Here is a 24935-nt window from a genome sequence, read left to right as displayed (position 1 = left end):
AGGCAGAAGTGAAACCTGTGTGTGGGTTTCTGGGCTGCCTGTTGTACCCACGCTGAATTGTGCGCCACACGCCAAATCCTGTGATGCTGTTTTCGCTCTTTCTCTCTTTCTTTTTCTCTCTCTCTCTCTCTCTCTCTCAGAGTCGTATGATGTACTGCGGTCACACACGTATCGGGCCAACCGCACCAGCAGGCTCACACACTTTAACACGGGCAGGTCGGCACGTACGCGCCCGTCTTTAAACACGTACCACACAGCACCCAGCTACCTGTCTCCAGCCACTCACACATATACACACACGTTTGCAGCTTGTACTGTAAACACTCAGCTCAGAATACAACCGTGAGAAAACTGCTCAGCTCACATTTGTATTTATAGCGTAGCAGGAAGCGTGTTCGAGATGTTGTGCCCTGTGCAACATTTGGGCACGGTTTAACTTTTATCTCCAAGCACTTCTCTGAAAAATTTGTCACTATTTTGGTCCTATTTTTTGTTAATGCTGATTGTCTTAGAGGAATTAAAAAATATATATTTTGTCTTTTTACACTTTCCGAGCTACAAAAAAAAAAAAAAAAAAACCACACTGAAATTGAACTGCATTATTCCAGTTAACAGTTAACCTACGTGACTGAATCCTTATATCGGTGAGTTGAACTCAAGAACCACGTCAGTCAAAATCATAAATGAATCATTCAGGTTTTGTGAACCGCATAAACTGATACTTTGGAAATGTCCAATTCAAAAGAACGATCGTTCATGAATTTGACAAGGATAGCTTGAGTGGATGTCAAGTTAATTTGTTCTAACACAAACCTATTGTATGACTTCAGATTCAAAAGACTTGGAAAAAAATGTGCATGGATCAGGTGAAACACTTTTATGATTCTTTTTGGGTGCTTTTTATTTTTTTTATTTTTGGAGCTTTACACCTCAAGTCCCCATTCACTTTCATTACATTGAAAATAGAGAAGATTTGAAACAACATGAGGATGAGTAAATTATGACAGAATGTCCATTTTTGGGTGAATAATCCCTTTAACTTTCACATCAGCAAGTGACATTTAGGAGTGTTTTTTTTTTCGGGGGGGGGGGGGGGGGGGGGGGGGTGCTTTCCGTTCATACATGCTGCATTGGTTCCCATCTTCAGACGTGATCGTTTTCATTGTGTCAGCATTCAGTTTTCACTGGGCCTCTTCTTACAGTTGAGAATATCAGAGTGTGAGAAAGAGAGAACTTGAGACTTGAGAGTACTAGAGTGAGTAAGCAGGGGTATTTTTTGTTGTGGCAGAACTTTTTTCCCCGTAAGATGTTTTTTTTTTTTTTTTAAGTGCGAACTTTGATGCAAAGGACACCCGATTGTGAGTGTGTGTGAAAGAGAGATAGGGAGGAAGTTCATTGCTGTCCTTTCTCTTTGTGCACAGTGGAGCTGAGTATGATTCACTGATGAAGTTTCCAGTGTGGGGCCATTACAGAGTTGCTGCCAATATCAACGCCCCCCCCCCCCCCTCTCTCTCCTCCTGACTGTGGGAGTGAAGCATGCTGGGAGACAGCAGGACTGTTTATGTGGGTGGCAGTGCCCAGGGGCCAGCTCTGTGAGATCTAATGCATGTTATTCAGATCAGTGTCATCAGGGAGTTTCGGGGTAGGGCCGTGAGTGTGCGTGTGAATGTGCGCTGAGGGGGCTGCGGTGGTCTGCGCTCCGTATACAAAGGCGGCAGATCCTCTCTGACAGATGCCACAGTCCAGGCCCTCATCACAGGAAGTCATTCATATTGCTATTTGCTTATCACAGGCACTCTGTGGGCTCATATGGGCTGGAGTTAACCTCCTGCTTGACAGGACACAAGCAGTACTTCCTCTCGTGTTGCAGCTGTACCTGCCTCTCCTTTCCCAGAATCCAGAGCCCTAAACCTCTCATAACTCAGCCGCTCTAATTGGTTGTCAGTGTTTTCCCTTAACCAAACCCACCCCTCATGAACACCACTCAAGTTTAATGGGTTCTTACAGACTTTGAGTGTCATATGTTGTAAAAGATGAGAGAATGACAGTTGATCAGATCATGCCACATTAAGCGTAATAAAATGAATGTAAAAGACATTTGATATTGTATAGGTTCTTGTTACTGAGCATTTCACAATCCCTAACTATAAGTTTTGAACTTTTGTGTGTTATTTATCCCACTTTTTTGTACAGTGGATATTAATGATACCTCAAATCATGCGACTTGAAGTGTGCTATTGTTTTCTAGCCAGCCATAGTTACGATTTTTGTCTGGTGGAACATAAAACCAAGCTTAAGAACCAGAATATGAGTGACGCTTTTTTTGTTGCTCGGGCCAGTAAGCAGCTAACGTGCAACACCCTTGCAACCGCTCAGAACATGCTGAAAAATACTTTGAAGTTGTAGAAAACCATAGCAACTGCATAGCAGCTCACTAGCGACTGAACAATATGCTGAAAACCCTAAGAAGACCTATAGGCAAATCCATAGCATCACATTAGCAACCACCCAGTGTTTTTTAGCATGTTGCTGCACAAATGCTTAAAAACTCCTTGAAGATGTAGAACACCAGCCGCATAGCAATTCCCTATTACTACCCAGAATACCCTAACAATCACATAGCATTGCCCTTGCAACGACCCAGAACACCTTAGCAAGTTTAACAGCACTTAACCTCTGTAACACTCTACAACAAAAGACTTTTGCATCCAAATAGCAACATCCTGGCAACCACTCACAATGGTCACATCAATGTCAACATGGCAGGTATAGTATATCCTGTTTCATTCTACACAATGCATGCTTATAACATACTTTAAAAATGGTTGAGACATTGTTCATCAAATGCTGTGAAATATTATCAGACCCAGTAATTTCCTTCACAACTCTATTATGTATATTTTTTTAAAAGTTGTACTGTCAAGTCACCCTTACACCCTCCTTCATTCACACATGCAGTCTGGCCCCTCTGAAGCCCATTTCCTCCTCACAGGGCATGGGAACCCTGATCTCTCTCCTCCCACAGTCCCTCTCTCTTCTTCCTCTTCTCCCCACTGTGCCCTTGTCCTTTCTCTCACCTCCTCCTTATTCTCTCCCACCTCCTCTTTATCCTCTCCATCACATCCCTGCTCTGTGGTACTCCACTGTCCTCCTCCTAAACACGCCTTTCTCTTTCCCTCACTCAGTCTTGTGTTCTCTCTCCCTCTCTTGATTTCCTGCCTCCCTTTGTCCATCTGTGCCCAATTTACCCTGATCTGGGTCTGTTTTTTTCTCGATAATTTGTTTTTGATTCCCCAGAATTAGAAAACCATTGTGTGCTTGCTGCCTCTTTCTCACGTGCGCACGCGCGCACACACACACATGCACAGTTGAACTCACATACACACACACCACGTACACACACATTTTTATTGTATTATTCTATAAAAGTTCCTATAAATCACTGGTTATTAATCGGCCCCAGACGGCCCTACCTCCCTCTTTCCCCCCTCTTCTCTTGCGCACAAACACAGACCAGATGCATAGGAAATGGGATGGCAAGAAGGGCACCCAGGAGACAAACTGTGCTTTTTCTCTGTTTTTTTTCCTCTCCTCTCCTCGTTTTCTCTGTCTCTCCTCATCCTTTTTTTTTCAGAGAAGCTTCATTTATGTATAAATGCCCAAACCCAAAACTCACTGAGGGACTAAAGTTTAAATTAAGGTTTAGGAGGAAAAAAGAGATTAAATAATAAATATAAATCTTCTTTTCCTGCCAAAGATACCGGTGTGTGGGATAAGGGTTAAACGTCCATCCTCTTTTGTTGGAAACAAATGGGGGTCTGATTTCTGTTCGCCCTGAGTGCCGTTTAATGAACACACAAACAGACTCAATACAAACACTTTTTTCTTTTTTTACTTCACATAAACTTTGACATGGATATACTTATATTGCTGTTAGAAGAATGGTGCTGTTGTGCGTCAGTATGATTTTGTGCAAACTTGTATCTTTAGTATCTTTACCAGACCGTGAGCAGCAGGTTGGCTTCGAGACAACTTTACCATTTCCTCTCCATCTGCTCCAGCTCTCTGATCGCTCCCTGATTGAGACATCGAGAGGCACACCTGTTGGCTGCGGCCGCGTGTCTGTCAGGGCTAAAGGTTTGTAAACCGCCACAGAGGGAAAGGAGTCGAGTGGAACTGGACACATTTGTCCCAACCTCCGGTTTGTCAGTTCGAAGCCGGCTAGCGCACTCCCAGTGTGCTGTTCGCTGAGAGCACGAGAAAATGTGAGAAATGTGCGCCTTGGCCGAGGGGACTGTGGGGGGAGTGCTGGTTTTCAGGCACGCAGGGACAGCCTGCAGAGTTCTGCCAAAAGCAACATGGCGCTGTGCTCATGGAACTTGAGGGGATGAAGGGAGGCTGGGCTGCAGGGCTCGCCGGGGTTCCTCAGGGCTCTACCTTAGGCCCTTGCCCAGAGATAAATGGGGTGTGGAAGAACTCTTTCCCATACAGTGCAATTCAGTTAAAGTCAGGAAGAGATCATTCCTCAAACACTCACAGCGCAACCCACAAAATCCACATGACTGTTTATTGTGTGTGGGCTTGTTTGGAAAATGGAGATGATCGACAATCTTGTGTGGAATTGCCTCACGATAAGTGACTAGTCATCCAACAATCGGCAATTGATTATTGAGGTTTATTTAGTTTATCTAGATGTTTATATTTGGTAGTTTTGTTTTTTAGACAAGGGGTGTCCCATCCTGATCCTAGAGGGCCAATATCCTGCAGAGTTTAGCTCCAACACTAAGTTTCTAGTAATCCCGAAGACCTTGATTTGCTGGTTCAGGTGTGTTTAATGAGGATTGGAGCTAAAATCTGCAGGATAGTGGCCTTACAGCAGCAGGAATGGACACCCCTGTCCTAGACAGATTTAAACAGTCGGCATGGTAAAACCCTCATGAAAAGTTGCATGCTTAAATGAGGAGCCCTGTAGTACCCACATCCATACACATTAAGACGGATGTCTTTGGCCAGATGGCTTCCAACTTTTCATTCTTCTTGAGACCACTGTAGTCCGTTCCATCCCATTGTGCTCTATCTACACTCTCAGAAAAAAGTGTTCAAATTTGGTACCTTTAGGTACAACTGCTTGTCAATGGGGTAGTATCATTAAAGGAACATATTTGTACATTATTTACCTATAAAAGGTTCATTGTATTACCTTAAGGTTATGCAATACTACTAAAATGTACTAATATGCACCTTTTAGAGATAGTTAATATACAAAGTTGTTCTTTTAAGGGTGCTGCCCCAGAAACAAGCCGTTGTACCCCCAAAGTTAAAATTATTGCTCAGTTTTTTTTTCTGACTAAGTTGCTGTCCCAAATTTTGTAATATTGCAGGGCATTCAGGTATTAGTTGTCCAGTTATTCAGGCTTACTATGGAAATATATAGTTTTGCACATCCCTAATTGTTTTGACATACAACATTTAAAATGGATCTGAATCCTGTATCTCATCTATTGTTGTTTTTCCACTAAGGGTAGAATTTATTCAGGGAAGATGAAGCAAATTGGTAGACCCGAATGAAGAATGTATGCGACCCTGTCTGGTGGTTATACTGACAACAATCTTGCCAGCAAATAGTCCTGTAAATAGGAGGTCTTGGAAGGATCATCTTTTCTCCTCGAAACATGCAATGCTTACTAGCACAAGGGATTGAAGGAGGAGAGAAAACAACCCAAGGACTCCATATAAGGTCCTGTTTGGGCTCTGGCACCATTCTCCCTGTCAGTTTCTTGTGCTAGGTCAGTCCCCTTTTAATCGGGACCTACAACATGCTTTACACCCTTCTGTAGTGCAACTACAAAGATCTCACACTTGTTGTACCATATCACTGTTGATCATGACACACACACACACACACAAACAAACATAATTGGCACGCGCAACCACCAGAGGCTTATCGGTTTCAAAGCAGACCTGCTGACACTCAGATCATTTAGTTAAAATCATCACCTCTTACTGCGGTGTGTGTGGCTGGCTTATATCTGTAGTTCCCTGCCCTCTACCCTACAGTGCCCCAGCTGAACTCTGCATGCCCTCTTATGAGGTGATGATAAAAAGAAGGAAATACTGCAGAAAAAGCAGAAACCTCACTACTTCTCATTTTCCATGGCGCTACCTCCCTCTTTGGTATGTGTGGTTGTTCGATGTTGTGTGTGTGTGTGTGTGTGTGTGTTGTTCAATGGTTATTAGTCCAGGGCTGGTTGGTTTGTGGGTACTGGCCTGTGGTTTCGTTCTGAGCAGAGACAGTGTGTAAAGATGGCTGTAGACTTCTTAGCTGCCACACTGAGACATACTGGCACCAGTAGGGCAGAGTTGATTGCTCTTGCCATGCAAAACAAGGAACCAAGACTTTGTGTGTGTGTGTGTGTGTGTGTGTGTGTGTGTGTGTGTGTGTGTGTGTGTGTGTGTGTGTGTGTGTGTGTGTGTGTGTGTGTGTGTGTGTGTGTGTGTGTGTGTGTGTGTGTGTGTGTGTGTGTGTGTCAGTGTGGGTTAACTTACTTTTGTCCTTTTGACCACTGCCTGAACATTTGCTGCAGTCGAGAGCCGAGCTGTTCATTAACCAGATTAAATCTAGAACGTTTGGATTTCTGCAGCCTATTGGCTTTTGTGATTCTGATTGTGATGAATAGGAAATGTGTAATAAATTCAAGACTCTTTGCATATAATCTAATTCATCAAGACCTTTAACGAGACTGCAAAAGTTCTGGTCAATAATGCGAATCGTTCTGGTCAAGAAATGCCCGCTTAGACAGAAATAGCCATGTGAGTCTCATCAAGCAATCACTGGTCATTCTGTTCATACGTTTGGGATGGTTATTATATTGATTTATTTTATGCACATAAATTAAGAATAAGAGTGTATTGCATATATTGTTTATATATATATATATATATATATATATATATATATATGTACAAATTAATATTATATATACAGTTTTATTGTATTTATTTTTGTACATTTTAAGATATCAAAAGTGGGCATGACATCTCAGGCTAAGACTAGTCTAACCAACATATGTTTCCAGCTGGTAAGATGGTGTCCCCAACTATCTTCTTTAACCAGCAGGACATGGTCAACCAGTTTCACCAAAAGTTTTTGCACCTGCATTTTTTGGTCCACAAGCTAGACTAGTCTGAATGCATGGAAATTCATTAGGGCCTGTTAGAAAATAGTCCGCCATGCTGCCCTCTGGCCCAGATGTGAGGAGGATGCCAGCAGGATGAGCTGGCTATGAGGAGGAAACTTTGTCAAGTTTCTGGTTCTTCAGGATGAGGAGGAGGGTTCACTTCCTCCCCCTGCCTCCCTGCAGCTGGTATTGTTCTCCGGGCACTTTAACCCCCCGCTTCTCCAGTCCCAGTCGGCTCTCCATCTTCCATCCTTCCCCGGAGCTGGCAGCAGAGTCTGGGCACTCTCCACAGCATTGGCCTCAACCCCAACAGGATGTGGAGCTCAGCATTTGTGTGTGTATGCATGTGTGTGTGGATTTCTGTTCTTTTTTTTCCCCTTCTCATTTTTTTTTTCTCTCTGATTTTGTGTCTTGGCTGACTTTTTTACCTCTCGAAGAATTTGGAAAGGCCATGAGATTTTTTTTTTCGCCATGACTTTCAGCACAGCTCTTTCTCTCTCACTCTGTGCCTGCTGCGGCTTCGCAGTAATAGATTTCATATGTTGCTGCAGTTGACATCAGTCTTAAACTATTTTACATGTGATCTGCAATATTTCCTGAGGAAATCTGTCAGATATTTATTAAGGGCTAATAAAATAAACCTCTCTTGTTCTCTCTCTTTCTCTTGTCCCTTTTCTTTCATTTGTTACCTTGTCCCTTCCTCTTGTAGTAGGCCTGGAAGGCGGAGTGATTGTATTATTGGAGTTACTCATGCTTTCAAAAAGCTTCTTTTTTAGGAAACAATTTCCTTCCATTCATAAGATCAGCTGTAGGTCAGGCCTAGGGTGAGTTTGTATGTGTCTGAGTGAGGGCCTGTCTATATCTCACTTCTCTTCCCCTCTCTTCAGTCATCTCTTCCCTCCTCTTTCCATCCCTCGCAATAGCACTGTTGCATTCTCAGACTGACACAGTGCAGCGAAAGTGCCTGACTCTGCTGCGTCTTTCTGCATCGAACATAACACATTAATGTTGGACTGTGGCAGTGAGTCACACCGTGTGATGCTTATGCACAGAGGACTAGTATTTTTTACCTTATAAAGACATTTTACATTTTCATAGAGCAGCTACAGTACAAGTATTTATTGAAAATACAGTGTGAAGACACTAATTTTATTCTTTGAATGAGATACAATACTCGTTCTAAAAGTTGTAGCTGAAAAATGACAAACCATTTTCAATTTACTGGTGTTCATACAGATTTTTTTTCTTTTTTTTTTTTTTTTTTTTGTAGAGTATTTAAAATTTAAATCTGTGTACTTCATGACATTTATAATAATTATAAAATTAACAGTGCTGGGTAGATTACTTACAAATTGTAGTTGGTTACTGATTCCATGACAAAAATTGTCATGTCATCCTTGTCATTGACATGTCAAAATTGTTATCCTTTACATTACATATTTAAGGTAATAAAACTTTTTGATTACTTTTAGATTACTTTTGAACTAACTTGTTTATCACATTGATTTGAATAGTATAATATTGTACCATATTGATATAAATATACAAAGAGAAATCAAATTACATTACGTCAGGGTTTCCCAGACTGGGGTTTGATGGAACTGCAGTGCGTTTGTGAGTTTAATGAAAAGCTTATAATTCAATCATAAAAATGTAACACTTAATGAAACACTTACTAAAAGTATATTTTATTTGTTTTCCAGCATGTCATGTGACCATTAACTGACATCAGAGAACCGTGAACTATATTTTATTATTAGTATTATTAGTATTATTATTGACCTAACTTATTAATTTAAAATGGGGGTACTTCAAGTAAATATAATAGGTCAAAGAGGTTCAGCTGGGGAATCCCTGCATTGCATGAAAATATGAAATGATGTGAATTTGTATATTTTAATGTGTTTGAAAGACAAAAGCCTTTCAATGACAGTAATACATGCACTGAGTGATAATTCAAATAATAATTCATGTGTTCATCAGGAGCTGATTAGCTATGCAATGTTGAGAAAATACTTCTTAAAAGATAAACGATTTCTGTAAATCAGGTAATCAAATTCTATGTGGGTTTCAGTTTTCAGTGATAGTCACATGATAGTGGATGGTGTGTGCGATTACACAAACCTGGAAGACCTTCTGAACGTATTTAAGCAGTGGACTTTTTTTTTTTTTTTTTTTTTTTTTTGAAAGGTACATTTAAAAGATAGAAAGAAGTAAAGGGGAGAATCAATGAATTATGAATCATTTATGCCATTATGAGAAAAACATGTTATCAATAAAAAAAACACATTGTAGTCTGATTACGAGTATTTTACAATGTAATGCAATCTAATTACTAGTACCTATTTTTTTGGAATCTGATTATGTAATCCATATTACATGTAATCAGTTACTACCCAGCACTAAACATGAATATTAATAGAAGTTTTAAAAAATGATAAAGCTTAACAGGTGTTCCACACATGTCTGATCCTGACCACATAAAATCTGTCTGCAACCATGGCCTTTCATCTGTCGGTGTTAATACTTTTTTGTCTGTTTTTATTTTGACCTAATCCTTTTTGATCATTTATAATATATATATTTTTTTATTATATCTATATATTATAAATATATGTTAAATATGTATTATATAATATACTTTAAAGTTAAGCACTCACTAACAATTGCATGCAGAAAAAAAAAAGAATTTGTTATTATACAGTGCTGGTCAGAATTATTGTCACCACTGGTAAATATGGTCAAAGATCTGCATTGTTTATCCTTTTGATTTTTCATTAAAAAAATCGCTAAAATCTAACCTTTCATTGAAGTGAAAGATTGGCACCCTATAATTAAATACTTTTTGCAACCTCCTTTTCCTAAATTAACAGCTCTAAGTCTTCTCCTATAATGCCTGATGAGTTTGGAGAACACCTGACAAGAGATCAGAGACCATTCCTCCATACAGAATCTCTCCAGATCCATGTTGGTGCTTCTTCTCTCAGTTCAGCTCACTCATTTTCTACGGGGTTCAGGTCAGGGAACTGGGACGGCCATGGCTGAAGCTTCCTTTTGTGCTCAGTGACACATTCTTGTGTTGATTTTGATGTTTGTTTTGGATCGTTGCTGCCAAAAAGCTCTTTTTTTTTGTTTCATCTGACCATAATCGTGTCTGACATGTGAATATGCTGGAGTTTGTTTTTGGATGAGTGAGGACGTTTTTTTCTTGAAACCCTCCCTAACAACATGTGGTGATGTAGGGGTTATTCGATTAAAAAAAAAAAAAAAGGCTTTCCAACCCCAAGACTCAACTAATCTCTGCAATTCTCCATCTGTGATTATTGAAGAGTCTTTGGCCACTTGAACTATTACTCGCCGTGCATTAAGACACTATAGACACATCCTCTTCCTGGCAGATTCATAACATCTTTAGTTGATTGGAACTTCTTAATTATTGCCCTGATTGTGGAAATTGGAATTTTCAATGTTTTTTTTTCTTTAAGCCACTTTCTATTTTGTGAAGCTCAACAATCTTTTGCTGCACATCAGAACTATATTCTATGGTTTTACTCATTGTGATGGACGATTAAGGGTATTTGGCCTTTGTGTTTATACATATTTCATATACTCCTGTGAAACAAGAATTCATAGCTAGACAATTTCATGTTAATAGAAATATACTTCAGAGATATTTTACTCAAAAAAAAATAATAATTCTAGAGGTGCCAATAATTGTGGCCACCGTGTTTATTTCATAATGTTACTTCCCCCCATTTTCAATTCGTTTACTTCAATGAAAGGTTGAATACATGTTTTGCACATTTTTTGAATGAAAGAACAAAAGGATAAACAATGCAGATTATATTTACAGCCATCTTTGATCATATTGACCAGGGGTGCCAAAAATTCTGACCACAACTGTAAATCGCTACACTTACAATAGTTACTGTGGTTAATATATCAATCTATCTGTACAGTACTTATCTTGCATTCTCACCCATACACTCACCTCCTCAAACACTGTTATATATGCCCACTTGTCATAATATGTTTTTACAATCAAAAACAAATGTGAATGAGAAAAAATTTAATAAACTGAACAACAGCCCAGAAGTCTGCATTATCCTTTATGAAAAATAGTCAATCAAAATAGAAATCCTCCCAGTGGGTTGTTAGGTGATAATTCACCCATTTTCATAGTGAAGTTACTGCCCTTCTTTTGCACATTAACATACAGTATGTCATAAATCACATCCGTTATTTGTTTTTCATGTTATTTTTTTCCCCTCCTCATTGCCCGGAACAGCAGTGATGGAAAACAAACACATCAGCACTTGGCATTATGAACCTTGGAATTGCCCTCTCTCTCCTCTCCTCGCTCTCTCCTTCCCTTTCATCCTGCTTCCAGCTGCACACCCATCTCGCTCTTTCTGGGGTCCCCTGGCTGCAGTACCCATAATTCACTATAGGACACAACACCCACACCAAGCCCTCGCTAACCTTTATAGCTCGGCCAAGGCACAGCGAGAGGAGGAGAGGGGCAGGGGACTGGTGATGGGGCAAATACTTTCTCTGTGTCTCTTCGGGCCCCTGACCAAGAGCAAGGCCAAGAGGCCCCCTCCAAGAGGGTGAGAGAGATCGAAAGATCTCACAACAGAGAGATCATCTCACAGACTGATAAAGCCAGCCATGGCCAACAAAGCAACTGGTGATGTCATTTAGAACAAAATCAAGCTAAAATGAAGTTCGTTTTGTGTTTGTTTCGGGAGTTCGAAACAGTTTTCAAACTTTCCAGAAAACTTTCCTTTCTCACCGCTGTCTTTTTTGTTGATTGTTTATTTTGTTATTGAAAGGAAAGCACGCAGCACATATATCACTTATATCGCTTTTCACAGAACGAAGAAGAACGAAAATTAACTTCGCCGTGAGTATATCGGGGCCTTTACGGGGCCAAAACAGTGAATTGCTTTGAACATTCCACATGTGCAGGACCTCTTGACCAGTGCATTTTTGGCAAAAGTAAAAAAAATATGATTTGTTTTAAAACTTAAATAAGTCACTATAGTTATAATCAACATTTTTCACGCATTGTCGGCCATTATACTTGCCTTATCTGAGCTTATGTTTAAATTATTTTAAATGTATATTACAAAAAAATATATAGCCTATATATAATTTTCCTTATAATTTTTTATTATTTGCTGTATTATATATAATTATTATTATATTTAGTTAAAATTTTCTTTTAAATTAAATTACACTACTGTTCAAAAGTTAAGATTTTTCAAATGTTTTTGAAAGAAGTATCTTATGCTCAGCAAGGCTCTATTTAATGGTAAACAATATTGTTAAATATTATTACAACTTAAAATAAATATTTTCTATTTGTCATCATTATTCCAGTCTTCAGTGTCACATGATCCTCCAGAAATCATTCGAATATGCTGATTTGCTGTTTAAGAAACGTTTCTTATTATTATCAATGTTGAAAACACTTATGCTGTTTATTATTTTTTATAAAAGCTGTGATACATTTTGTTCAAGATTCTTTGAGGAATAGAAAAAGCAAATGATCAGCATTTATTGGAAGTAGACATTTTCTGAAACAAAGTCTTTACTGTCACTTTTGATCAATTTATTGCATCCTTGCTAAATAAAGTAATTTCTTTCAAAAACAAAAAACAAAAAAAAAATACTAGATTTTTGAGTGGTAGTATATACTTTTTTTTTTTTTTTTAATCTACGTAATGCATTTTTGGATTGCCTTTGCCTCTGCAAAGGTGTTACACTTGCGAATTTGACCAAAACCGAGCTAGTATAATACATCTACAACGCCTTTAAATTCTGCCTATGTAGGCATCTTGCATGGTTTTGGAACAGAGCTGCGTTGTATACATGGAGCAAAGAGAGAGAGACACATTGGAGTTAGGGCACAGGGGTGCCTGTTTGTCTGGCGGAGCGTCTGTATGTCAGTCTATGGGGATTTATGTGTTTGTTTGTATCTATGTCCCTACTCTGTCACTTCCGTAATGTGTTCCACATTTTCAGCTGTCATACAGGCTGGATCGCACAGCACCCATAGGAAAGATTACCCCACCCCTCCCCTCCTCTGCTCCTCCTCCTCTTTGTGCTTCTCTAGATTCCTTCCTACTACGCAGGGCCAAGTTTAAAGTCTCCCTGTGCATCTTCACGTGTCATTTGAGTTCAGGTGTAGGCTGACGGCCACCTTGCTGAGCTGAGGTCTTCTGGACAGTAATTGGACGGGGTCTTCCAAAAGTCCTCAGCTATTAGCCACAGCCGCACTGCGTGAGATCTGGACCGCTACTGAAACTGTCCATTTGCTGGACTATGGGATTTTTGGGCTTTAATAGCTTAATCGCATCCACATCTGTATATGCGATTCACAATTTGTTGGGTTATCCTTTATTTGTCCGTTCGAAATCCGCCGGGGGGAAATATTTACAAATATTTTCGCAATGTTGCTTATCGGCCGACTCACATGAATGCAAATAGCACCGTTTCAACGTGTCAGTGTTTGACAAATGCGGCCCCAGGCTCTCTCGGTGCAGATTGTGTTAGTGAGCATTCTTCTTTGAACAGCTCACAGACTGTGGTCTAAGGTGGGAGAGTGAACTTGGGAACATGTTTGTGCGATCGAGAGAAAGGGCATGTGTGTTGTTATTAAAAACGATGGATCTTGGCCCCGGTTCTTCTCTAGCTTGGGGAACGGGCACAGCCCTGTGCCTCTGAGGTCTAAAAGTGCATCGTGTGGAGGATTAGAAGAATGAATTAAGTCATTTGGGCTTCACTACGAGTCACACCCCGGTTCAAGTAGAAGGCAAAGCGTGCTGCAATGTAACTCAGAGCCCCTTCCAAATCAATACTGAAAAAAACAACACTGCCTAAATCAACCTCCATCCCGTCCTCCCTCTCTCATTATTTTCTCCCACCCCGGGGTATTCTGTTTTCTTGGCAGCACTCAGGAATAAGCCACCTGCAGCCCACCGCCACCCCCCTTCTGCACTTCTTTGCAGCGAGCAATGGCTTTCAGACGCTAGCTGGGCTCCACATGCGTGGACACACGCTCTCAGGCTGCCCAAACACTCGTAATGATACGTCCGCAGAGAGGGTGTGAGTTTCAGATGCGGCTGCAACCTCTTTCTCTGTCTCTCACCCTTCCAACAGGACAGAAAGTCCCATGGCACTCCTCAGCCTAAATCGGAGAAAAGAAAGGGATTTTCCATTCTGAATATCTCCCTGAAGAGCCTCCTCATTCTACTGAACTTCCACTCCCTTCTTTCTGTCCCACTCTACCTCCTTCTCACCCTGTCTAGCTTTATTGTGTACTTGCTCTCAAGATGCCACTGTGTTTAAAATCTCCACATGACTGCATTTCTCTATTATGTAATCTTGTTTATTTAGGACTGTGAACGACATAAAGTGAGGTGCCACAATAAATCTCAGACTGCAGAACATCTCCAATGGGCAAGGTAGCTTTTAGTACAGTACATATATTTGTTAACTTTGAGGCCTTTTGTTTGCTAGTGTACACCTACTCTTCTTGTTTGCAATTTTACAGTGTTTTTCTTAATATTTTGTTTACTAACTATTGATTCCTCCTAACTATTCTGGTTCCTTAAAGGTAAACAATAGTTCACCAAAATTGAACATTGTCATCATTATCATCATGGAACAACATGAGGTTGAGTAAATTAGGACAGAATCTTTATTTTTGGCTGAACTATCCCATTAAATTATTCTACTAATGTTTATTTTAGTACCTTTGAAGAAGAAATATGGTAACACTTTATTTTACAGTGTTTTCGTTACATATGTTACATGGACTTACCATAGTAATAACAGTAAATTATGCATAATTACATGCAACTAACCCTCAACCAAATCCTAATCCTACCCTAACCCTATAGTAAGTACATGTAGTTAATAAATATTACTCAGTACTTAATTACACTGTAACAATGGCACCTTTAAATAGTGTAACCAGAAATATTTAGAAATAATGCATTTTCAGTAAAACAGAACCAATAACATTTTAATATTTAAACATTTAAAAATGTAAATAAAAAAAAAAACTCTTCATAAAATAACATTTTAAAAAAAATATATACATAGTATATATATATATATACTACTGAACACTGAAGATTCATAAGAGTATATTGTTAAGGAATCACATTACACTGTATGTTTTGATTCTAAAAAGATTCAAACCAACTTATAAGTAATTTGTTAAGGAATCAGTCACTACTGGTTGTGCTCAATGTTTCTCATTATAGATTCAGTTGTGGTACTGTTATTTACTGCAGTGTTCTGTTCACTTCAGTAGATACTGTATCTGAGAACTGTTAATGTAACCAACAATATTCAACACCAACCCTACATTCAAATCATTTCTGGAACAAGTATATGCCTACTGCCTTAAATGACTAGTTAGCGTCATGGCACAATCTCTTCGACAAACTTCTAATGGGAAATACATCAACACAGGACAGAAAACGTCCTCAAGATTGTTGTTAATGAGAGAGACCTCAGCCCGTCACCTTCACACACCTAAAGCTTGTCTCTGTGTGTGCGTGTGTGCTATTCTTATGAAGTACTAGATCATGAGACCCATGACCAGTCTGTGGAGTTTGAAGGATTGTAAACCAGAAGGACCTGGCTAGTTTCAGCATGGCGTACTCAGTGCAGAAGCGTGCGTAGGCAGCGCGTTTATGTGTGTTGATGGACAATGGATTCTCTCTGTGTCGCAGGACACGCTCATATGTCACTACGCGACTGCTCCGTCTGAAGCTCCTCCAGGCTGAGCGATGTGTTTATAGTGCAGGGGAACACATTTATTGCATTTACATGGATTTATGCAAGGTGTGTTTTTATGTGAGTGACTTTTGTGTGAAAGCGTTTAGTGTGTATGTATGCCTGTAAGTGTTACGTGAATACACATATTTTTTAAATGTTAAGTGTTCTTGACTAGTTGGTCATTTGTTGTATGACGTGGCAGACGTGTGTGTACATGGACGACTCTTGTATTCTGACAGCGACAATGATACAGTGCAGGGGGATTTTGGGTCTTTGTCCACAGACTCCAGAGAGGGATGCCTCATAATATCAGGAATGGAGCAACTCGACTTCAACTAAAGCCTGTTGAAAAGACTATAGCTTAGACATGTTGGTCTAGCTTGTTGTCACACACCTCAATGGCACTACTTTTCCCAGCATTCCTAATGATTCCCACCTGCACTCAATCAGCCATCACCTGATCACCTGCATCTGCACGCCATCATCACTGTGTATTTAATAACCTTGGATTTATCTTCATCTTCGTCTTCTGTGAATATCAGCGTTACGCTGGTGGACCATCATATTGTTCACCATCAAAATGTAGCATGTGAAAGCTGGTCAACTAGCATGTTCTTTCTGGTGAAGCCGGTTGAGCTTGTTTGTTAAGCTCGTCAAGATGCAGAAAATAAAATAAAACAAACCGATTGAGCAGATATATGATTGCGTGAAGTAGCATATGTTTTTTTGTTCAATGTGAACTTCAGTTGTTGGTCCTGGAACATCATTCCTGTCAATTAAATATAGTTCTAGACATCACAACATTATTACAAATGGATATTCAATAGGGGATAGGGGAAAAATAGGGGAAATGACAATACGATACCGATATATCATGAATTCTTATCTTGTCGCAAGGCTTACCTTAAAATTTGGTTGGTTGATATGAACATTGTTCCAAACCAACACATGTTTTGATCCAGGAACGTGCGAAATCACAGCGAGAGATTTCCTTTGCTGTTTGTTAGTAGAGCAAAATATGTTCACTCAGCATAAAATACATTACAGATGTCATAAATATGGTTATGTTTCCACACAGTTTGGTTATCAACAAAGCTGACCATCATATTCTATAACTAAGTCCCTTACATTTTCAGGACTCAAACTGCATTTTCAGTAAACATCTGCTGTGTGAATCTTTCACACCGTACAATGTGAGATACTGCTCATGCATATCTTGTGTGTTGAGATTTTTTTCATGTGGGGTTCCAGTAACTCACAGAGATGAAGATGTGATCAGTTTTGTGGTCGGTACATGACCCAAATGCTGCGCCTTATTCTCAGGTAAAAATAAAACAACTGATTTCCTGGTCACGTTATAGGCTACCGTATGTTTTTTTTTTTTTATGAGCAGCCAAGGACTTTCAATGGAAAGACATAATGTAATTATTTCACAGTTCATCTTTTCATTTTCATAGCTGTTCATCGATATAGTTGTGAACATAGTCATTGTGATTATAAAGATAAAGCGAAAGATGAGAGACAGCGAACTGATTGAATTGAAAAAGAGATAGGGAAAACAATGTGGCTGCAGCTAAGCATTCCAGCCGTCACATCTGCAAAGCCCATTCTAACAGACTACAATCTCTAACCTTGATTTGGAATCTCCACAAAAAAAATTCCTGAAAGCGGCCTGCTTTTAGTGTGACCATTATTAACCAGCACAAGCATTAGCAATGGCTGACAGTCCCCCAAAACCACATTTTAAATGATTGTGAAATGTGGATTTTTTAAAGGTATGACTGTCTTAGTTCTGATAAGGCAATCAGCTGATCGGTGCTTGAGCTAGGGAACTGAGCAGCTCCCACACTCACACACCATGAAACCGCACTGAGCATTTTTGCAAAACTATACAGCAGAAAAAGTGTGTCAGAGGAAGAACCTGTTGGTGCGGGAACTCGATGGCGAGTTTTTAAGGGGAAATATGTACTATGAAATAAGCGATCTCCACACCATATAGCAGAGACGTTGTAGATGTGCTGACTCTCATATTCAGCCTGTGTCCCTGTTTTGACAGTGACATTTTTTTATGTGTATGTGAGTAACAATAATGGATATTTTGTGAGTATATGGGGCGTTTGCTTTTGTGTCACCTTCTCACTTCATGTGAAATGATGATGATAAAGGACGTCTGGTTGATGACAGTAATAATGCAATCTTTTGTTTATCACAGAGCGTGTCTTTGGTGTTGATGCTGCTCACGGGCCTCGCAGCTGTATCATGGTGCTGTTCCAGGAAGAGCTGGATGTGCGTGTGTTTACTGGCAGGGAGTTGTGTGTCAAGGCCTGTTTGTGTGTCCATGTGCTCGGGTGGGTCCATTCCTTCTCCATATGGCCAGTGTGTCAGTCTAGGCTGAACTGCAATGTGTGTTGGGCAGCAGGAATGCCACCGTCTAAGAGTCATTCACACTCCCATTTGTATTTTTATTCCTGTATTTTATATTTTATTCCTTTTTATTCCTCTATATGACAGAACCAGGGCTGCATTATGGACCTGACCAGTTCCCCAGGGCCTCAGGCCTCCACAGCCTCAGGGTGAGGAAAGGCCAAACACCAGGGTATGAATAAGGAAACTGTTCTGGTCAAACACTGGCTTTTTTCTTTGCCATGTAATAAGGCCCATTCTGTTACTTTTACACATTTGTGTAGCTCTACATCTCATATGTTTGATCCTTTCTGAGTTCAAACTTTTTTTGAAAGCTATTAGAATTGCATCAAAAAGCATAAAGACTACAATTTTTATCCTACCAAAATGTACAATTGCTATTTTTTAAAGCCAAGTCACCCTTGTCACATAGGATAAAGAGATTAGGAATATTTTTTATTTAATTTAGTTGTATTTTATAGAAATAAACAATTTATTAATGAAAATACAATTATATTTACATTTAATCATTTAGCAGACGCTTTTATCCAAAATGACATATTATATATAAATATTTTTAAATCATTAAGTTTTTAATAAACTTTTTTTCTCTTTCTCTTTTTTTTTTAGCCAAATCGACCTTGTCACGTGGAAATGGAATAATAGAATAGAATTTTTATAAATTCGTATTTGTATAGAAACAAAATTATATGTCTATTTTATATACATTTTTGTATAAACATTTTATTTAAAAAATAAATGCAAATTTATAAATACAATTTAATTAATTTAACACAAACAAGAAGTTGTGAAGAAAAGTAAGGGGGAATGAGCCTCATTGTACCACAACACCAATGTTTATATTCTTAATACTGCTTTTCACTAAAATGGCTTGCAGGACAGTGCTAAAAAATCTCTCTGTCTCTCTCTGAGTGCCGTGTAATGGATCCTCTCTGAAAAGAGATGCGCGGTGACAGTCTCGCTCTTCACACACTCGCTGCTCATGGGACTTATCACCACCAGACAGACTAAACATGCAAAGACTGGTCTTTTTCCATCTTTACCCGAATTAGAGGTGTCTGCACACACTTGTCTAAGAGACAAATGGTCTGAGTCTCTCCAGGCCTCCTCTACAGAACCCGTCACGGTCGGCGAACTACATATATCATGTCATTACACTCGATGAGACAACTGCACGATAACCTGCCATACTGTACCTTCGTAAACATATGCTTCTTTGGTTAGTAATTGCAAACCTAGAAAATATGGTTGCCACCATATAGTGGTCCCAAAACATATTTTGAACACTTAAAGGAATAGTTCTCCCAAAAATTATAATTTCTTGTGTCGTTCCACTCCTGTATGACTTTCTTTATTTTCTGCGGAATGCAAAAGAAGATATTTGTAACAATTTCGTTTGTTTTTTGTCATTACTTTAAAAAGTCAGTCGGCTCATTGTTGTTTTGGACCCCATTGACGTTCAAATATGAAAAAAAAAAAACATTATTTTCACCCTGGGTGAGTAAAATAATGGCAATATAAATTTTTTTAAGCCACACTTAAAATGTATGAATGCCATTGCATTAAATAACGAAGTGTCTAACCAAATGGCATATAAATAAATTATGCCATTTTTGCAATTACATAACGTACTCGGTTACTAATGTAACCTTGGTTCCCTAAGATAACGGAAACAAGTATTGCGTCGCTAGACACGATGGGGAAAAACTCCTTTTTCCTCGAATGTTGAAGCCTTTTTATAAAATAACGCAGTGATTCTGAACAAGCCATAGCAGTGGTCAGACACATCTGGTCAGTAAACACCTCGAAGACCCCAAAGCCTATGCACGTATTTTATTTGTTGATTTTAGTTCGGCTTTTAACACTATACAGCCTTATATGCTCATTCAGAAATTGAAACACATGAATGTTAATTCTTTTATTCTTAACTGGTATTTTTTATTTTTAACAAACCGTACTCAACAGGTTAAAGTGAATAATGCTCTTACGGAGCCCAGGCCAATCAGCACTGGTGTCCCGCAGGGCTGTGTCAGCTCGCCAGCCCTTTTTACATTATATACTAACAATTGCCCTAGACACCATGCTGATAATTACATTATTAAATTCTCAGATGATACATCCTTGGCCTCATGCATAAAGATAAAAGTCCAGCCGTGTATCATACAGAAATTGAGGAATTTGTTCAGTGGTGCGATGAGAATTATCTTGTGCTAAACGTAACTAAGACTGAGGAGATGGTGTTTGACCCAAAAGCCATAGGCGACACCAGGCCTGTAGTAATTAACAATGTACCCATTACTCAGGTTAGCTCTTACAAGTACCTGGGTGTACATATTGATCATGCACTGACCTGGAAGGACCATGTAAATACTGTCTGCTCCAGACTCCAGCAGAGGATGCATTTTTTACGGAGACTTAGATTGTATGGAGTAGAACAAAAATGTATGTTGTTGTTCTATCATGCAATACTAGAGAGTATTTTAAAGTACGGTATTACAAGATGGTACGGTAACCTGACAGTACAATCAAAATCACAGATCGCTTGTCAAGTAAAGACAGCTATGAAGATTATGGGGGTCAAAAACTATCTGCCCCCCCAGAAAATCTATGAGCAGTTGGTTATCAGACAGGCACAAAAAATAGTTTCTGACCCGACCCACATCCTTCATCCAGAATTTCAGCTTTTACCATCTGGTAGAATATTTAGAGTTCCTAAATGTAGGCTAAACCGTTATAAAAATTCTTTTTTACCTATGTCTATTAAGCTCATTAACTCTAATATGAAGGGTGTGTAATATGTTCTTTTTGCAATCTGTAGGCTTTTGGGGTGTGCAATATGTTGGTTGTTGAGGTGTGTGATGTGTCATTTGTACGATTTGTAGGCCATAGAGAATGTGCAATATGTCAATTGTGTATTTTTGTAGGCCAGATAGAGTGTGCAATACATAAGTTGTGTATTTTAGGGGTGCTATTAGTGTGCAGTATGCCAATTGTGTATTATATAGGCCTTGTGGAATATATCAGTTGTGTATTTTATGGGTACTATGGAGTGCAGTATGCCAATTATGTAATTTTATGGGCCTTAGGGAGAGTGCAATATGTCAGTTGTGTATTTTAACCCCTTGCTCATCACCCCCAATTTTGGCAAGTGCTGCATACATGAAATGCCCAAAATAAAAAGGTTACTGCTCATAAGTAATTCTGAATAGAAACATAACACAAATACATTTAGAAAGCCAACCCTTGAGAGTTTATAGTTCAAGACTCAAAATTAACCAGACTGTTATTAATATTGAGATATATAAGCTCAAACATATTTTGAACTAAAATAATCTGGGATCACCAGTGATCCCTGTCAGGTAAGGGTTTTTTAATGGGTGCTATGGAATATGCAATATGTCAGTTGTGTATTTTTGTAGGCCATATGGAGAGTGTGCAATATATCAGTTGTGTGTTTTTTGTGTGCACTATGCCAGTTCTTAATTAAGTAACAGTTTTTAAAGTTTTATAAGTGCCAATGGAAGGCGTTAATGTGTCTACTACTATACATACGTACCTATTTAAATGTATATGAGAGAATGTTTGGGAGAGGATGTGCTAAGGAAATGTTTATTCTTTTTGTGAATTGTCTTTTGTGTTGTCTCTGTAAAGCTACGGAATGGACAGAGTCTAAAACAAATTTCCCTTCGGGGACAATAAAAGTATATCTTAACTGCACGAACCTATGGCGACGCAGCGTATGCGCGCGAACCAATTGGCGGGTAGTCTGCCGAGCGGGCTCAGCAGCCCGCTAGAATGGGCGGAGCATCTGTCTCGTCTCGCCATAGGATCCAGATTAACTCGACTGAAGTGACGAATGCCTAGTCGTGTAGCATAGTAGCACAGTAAGCTACGCAATACTTGTTCCCATTATCTCAGGGAACCGAGGTTACGTAAGTAACCTAGTACATTCCCTATCGATACGGTTCACTCTTATTGCGTCGCTAGACGCGATGGGGAACCTATCCAATCATGCCGTGCTATGATTGCAGAACATCAATCGTTCTAAGGCCCCAGCCTAAGACACTTGACAAGAGTGCAGTAGGGCTCAACAACGGCAGAGTATTCGCCCGACAGAGAAGGGGCTCAGACCCTAGGAATCACTACAGTGGGCTCTGGTGTAAGCCAGGCCTGCTTCCGAGTCGAGTCGAAAACTGCCCCCTGGAAAGTGATCCGCCGGCTGGGAAACAGAGAGCTCTTGATTCCAGGCATTCCAAATGGATGAGGAGCACAGATCTGTGAGTATTTAACTCGGCTTCCGACTGGGCTTAGACGAGCCAGTCGTTGAGGTAATTCATGATGCGCACTCCCTTCTGTCTCAGAGGGGAGAGGGCCTGCATCTACGCACTTGGTGAAAGTGTGCGGTGCCAGAGACAGTCCCAATGGAAGGACAGTATACTGCGAGGACTTCTGTGCTTTCTACTGCGGGGTCGAAAAGACCAGTGGTGGAGACTGGGGAGTCGAGGAAGGCAGCCTTGTCTGCGTCCTTGATCTCTTTTAAGTTAAGCCATAAATAGCACTCCAGTACCACTAGGCTGGCCATGGTTCTCTTGATGACCTGGTGGTTTTAGTGGCTCACAGGGCCAGGTCTGTAGCACTGAGCAGGTCCCTGAATGCGGCTGGGTCTGGACCAGACTCGTCCATAGACCGGAAGAGTTTGGCCTGAAACATGGTGTGAAAGGCGGAGCCAGCTTGGCCAGCGGAGGTGTAGGTTCGGCCAGCTAGAGCTGAAGTGGTCATGCAGGGTTTGGATGGGTGAGCGATCTTTGCCTTCCATCCGATTGCGGTGGGTAGACAGAGGTGCACGGCCACAGTTTTGTCGAGAGGAAGCAGCTTCTCATACCCTTTTTCCACAGTGCCGTCGATAGTAGTGCGTAGGCGGTTCAAGTAGGGGGCATGCCACGACTTGGTGAGTTAGTCGTGAACTTCAGGGAATAGCGGTGCTGCTCACTGGCGAGGGGCCTGTTGGCGCCCCGGCAGGAACCGTTCGTCTAAGCGGCTGCGTGTGGGCTCCTCTGGGGCAGACCACTCCATTCCGAGCTCTTCGACAGCTTTGGAGAGGACGCAGAATAATTCGGCATCCAGCCCAGCTCTAAAATCGCTGAAAAGGAGTTTTTTCCCCATCGCGTCTAGTGATGCAATACGAGTGAACCGGTTTGATTGGAAACCAACTATAGGCCCTCAGGTTCACACAGGTGTTCTAGCAGAGACATTAACTATGGAAATGTTCCTCTAAGTTTGACAACAAGAAAGTATGCAAGCACTAAGTTTGAACGGTAAATCTTTTGTTTTATCCTTAAAGCCTTAAAGTCTTTTTGTGAAATGTTTTTCTTGAAAAGTGCACCTGTGCTGTCTTTCTTTAAATAAATGCAGCTTGGTTTGATATTTAGTGTAGTGACATTCCTACATTTTAAGTGTGGATTAACTGCCCAAAGTACATTTGGGGGTCACTGTATGTGATGTACAATGCTATTCCTCAGCATGAGATGATCCATAAACATAGAAAAAGCAGAATTTAAAATTGAGTTCTAAGTGAAATGGGGTCTCCTGTGACAGGCGGGTATGGGTCATCTATACACTCAGATTTGAAGGAAAGTGTGGGAAATTATTTCGTATCAGTCAAGTTAAATCAGAAAAACTTTTGTAGTTGTAGTGTTGGTGTTGTTTTTGCATTTTTGCCTTTGTGGGTAAAATCCTTATTTATTCATGTATTTATTTAGGAAGTAAAAAAAAGGGATGTATTGAAAAAAAAAAAAGGCCAATAATAGTTATCATTATCACATTTGCCTAAATGTCCTTTTTGGTTTTCTTTTCTTTTTCACCAGGCCTCTTAAAAAAATGTTTCCTGCTGGTTTAAGCATTTTTCTTCAGAGTAAGACAGATTTTTCGACATAAATTTGTTTAGTTGTTTAATCATTTCCCATCTGTATGTTGGGCAGTTCTTTTCTCTTTTAAAGCATCATGGTGTGTTGCCACCCTGCTGATGCACTTGTGTAGCAATTGTGTAAATTCACTGGAATTATAGCCCCGTTCCACTTCCTATATCTCTCATCAAGATGACAAGTTTGAAGAAATGAACTGTGACCCATGTGGGTGGGTGTGCGTGTGGGAGCGAGTGAGAGTGTGTGTGCATAAGTGTGTTTGTTTGTTAGTGAGATCACATCTAGATACGCTTATTACTTTTGGCCTCTAGAGCCCAGCTTGGGGAGAGAGAGAGAGAGAGAGAGAGAGAGAGAGAGAGAGAGAGGGAGAGGGAGGAAATTGCTACAGAGCGGCTAGTCAGCTGTGTATATACTCCGCAATGATTTGAAAGTGACCGTGTACCCATCCTCCCTCTATCTCTCTCTCTTTCAGGCGGCTGGGGGCAGGTTTCTCCCACAGTCGTGAGCGCTGGGCTGTGTGGCTGCATGTTTATATTGGAGCCCGGACTTCCTAGTGGCAGCCTGCACCTATCTAAACATCCCTCCGGCCGCTGCTCTGTGTTCCCGGCCTCGC

At 40.1% G+C, this 24935-nt stretch overlaps 1 protein-coding gene across 1 annotated transcript in view; it reads left to right on the top strand.

The window, feature by feature from the left end:
* The window catches only part of LOC307167776 (uncharacterized protein), a 43760-nt gene extending 18825 nt beyond the window's left edge, over nucleotides 1–24935 (top strand). The window contains exon 4 of the mRNA XM_079887070.1: nucleotides 24795–24935. Coding sequence (XP_079743196.1) covers nucleotides 24795–24876 — 82 coding nt within the window. The 3' untranslated portion in view covers nucleotides 24877–24935. The remainder of the gene's footprint in view (nucleotides 1–24794) is intronic.

This window comes from Squalius cephalus (genome assembly GCF_949319135.1).
Source record: "Squalius cephalus genome assembly, chromosome: 11".
Taxonomy (NCBI): Eukaryota; Metazoa; Chordata; class Actinopteri; order Cypriniformes; family Leuciscidae; genus Squalius; species Squalius cephalus.
Note: the sequence above shows the minus strand (reverse complement) of the source record. Positions and strands in the feature narration are given on the sequence as shown.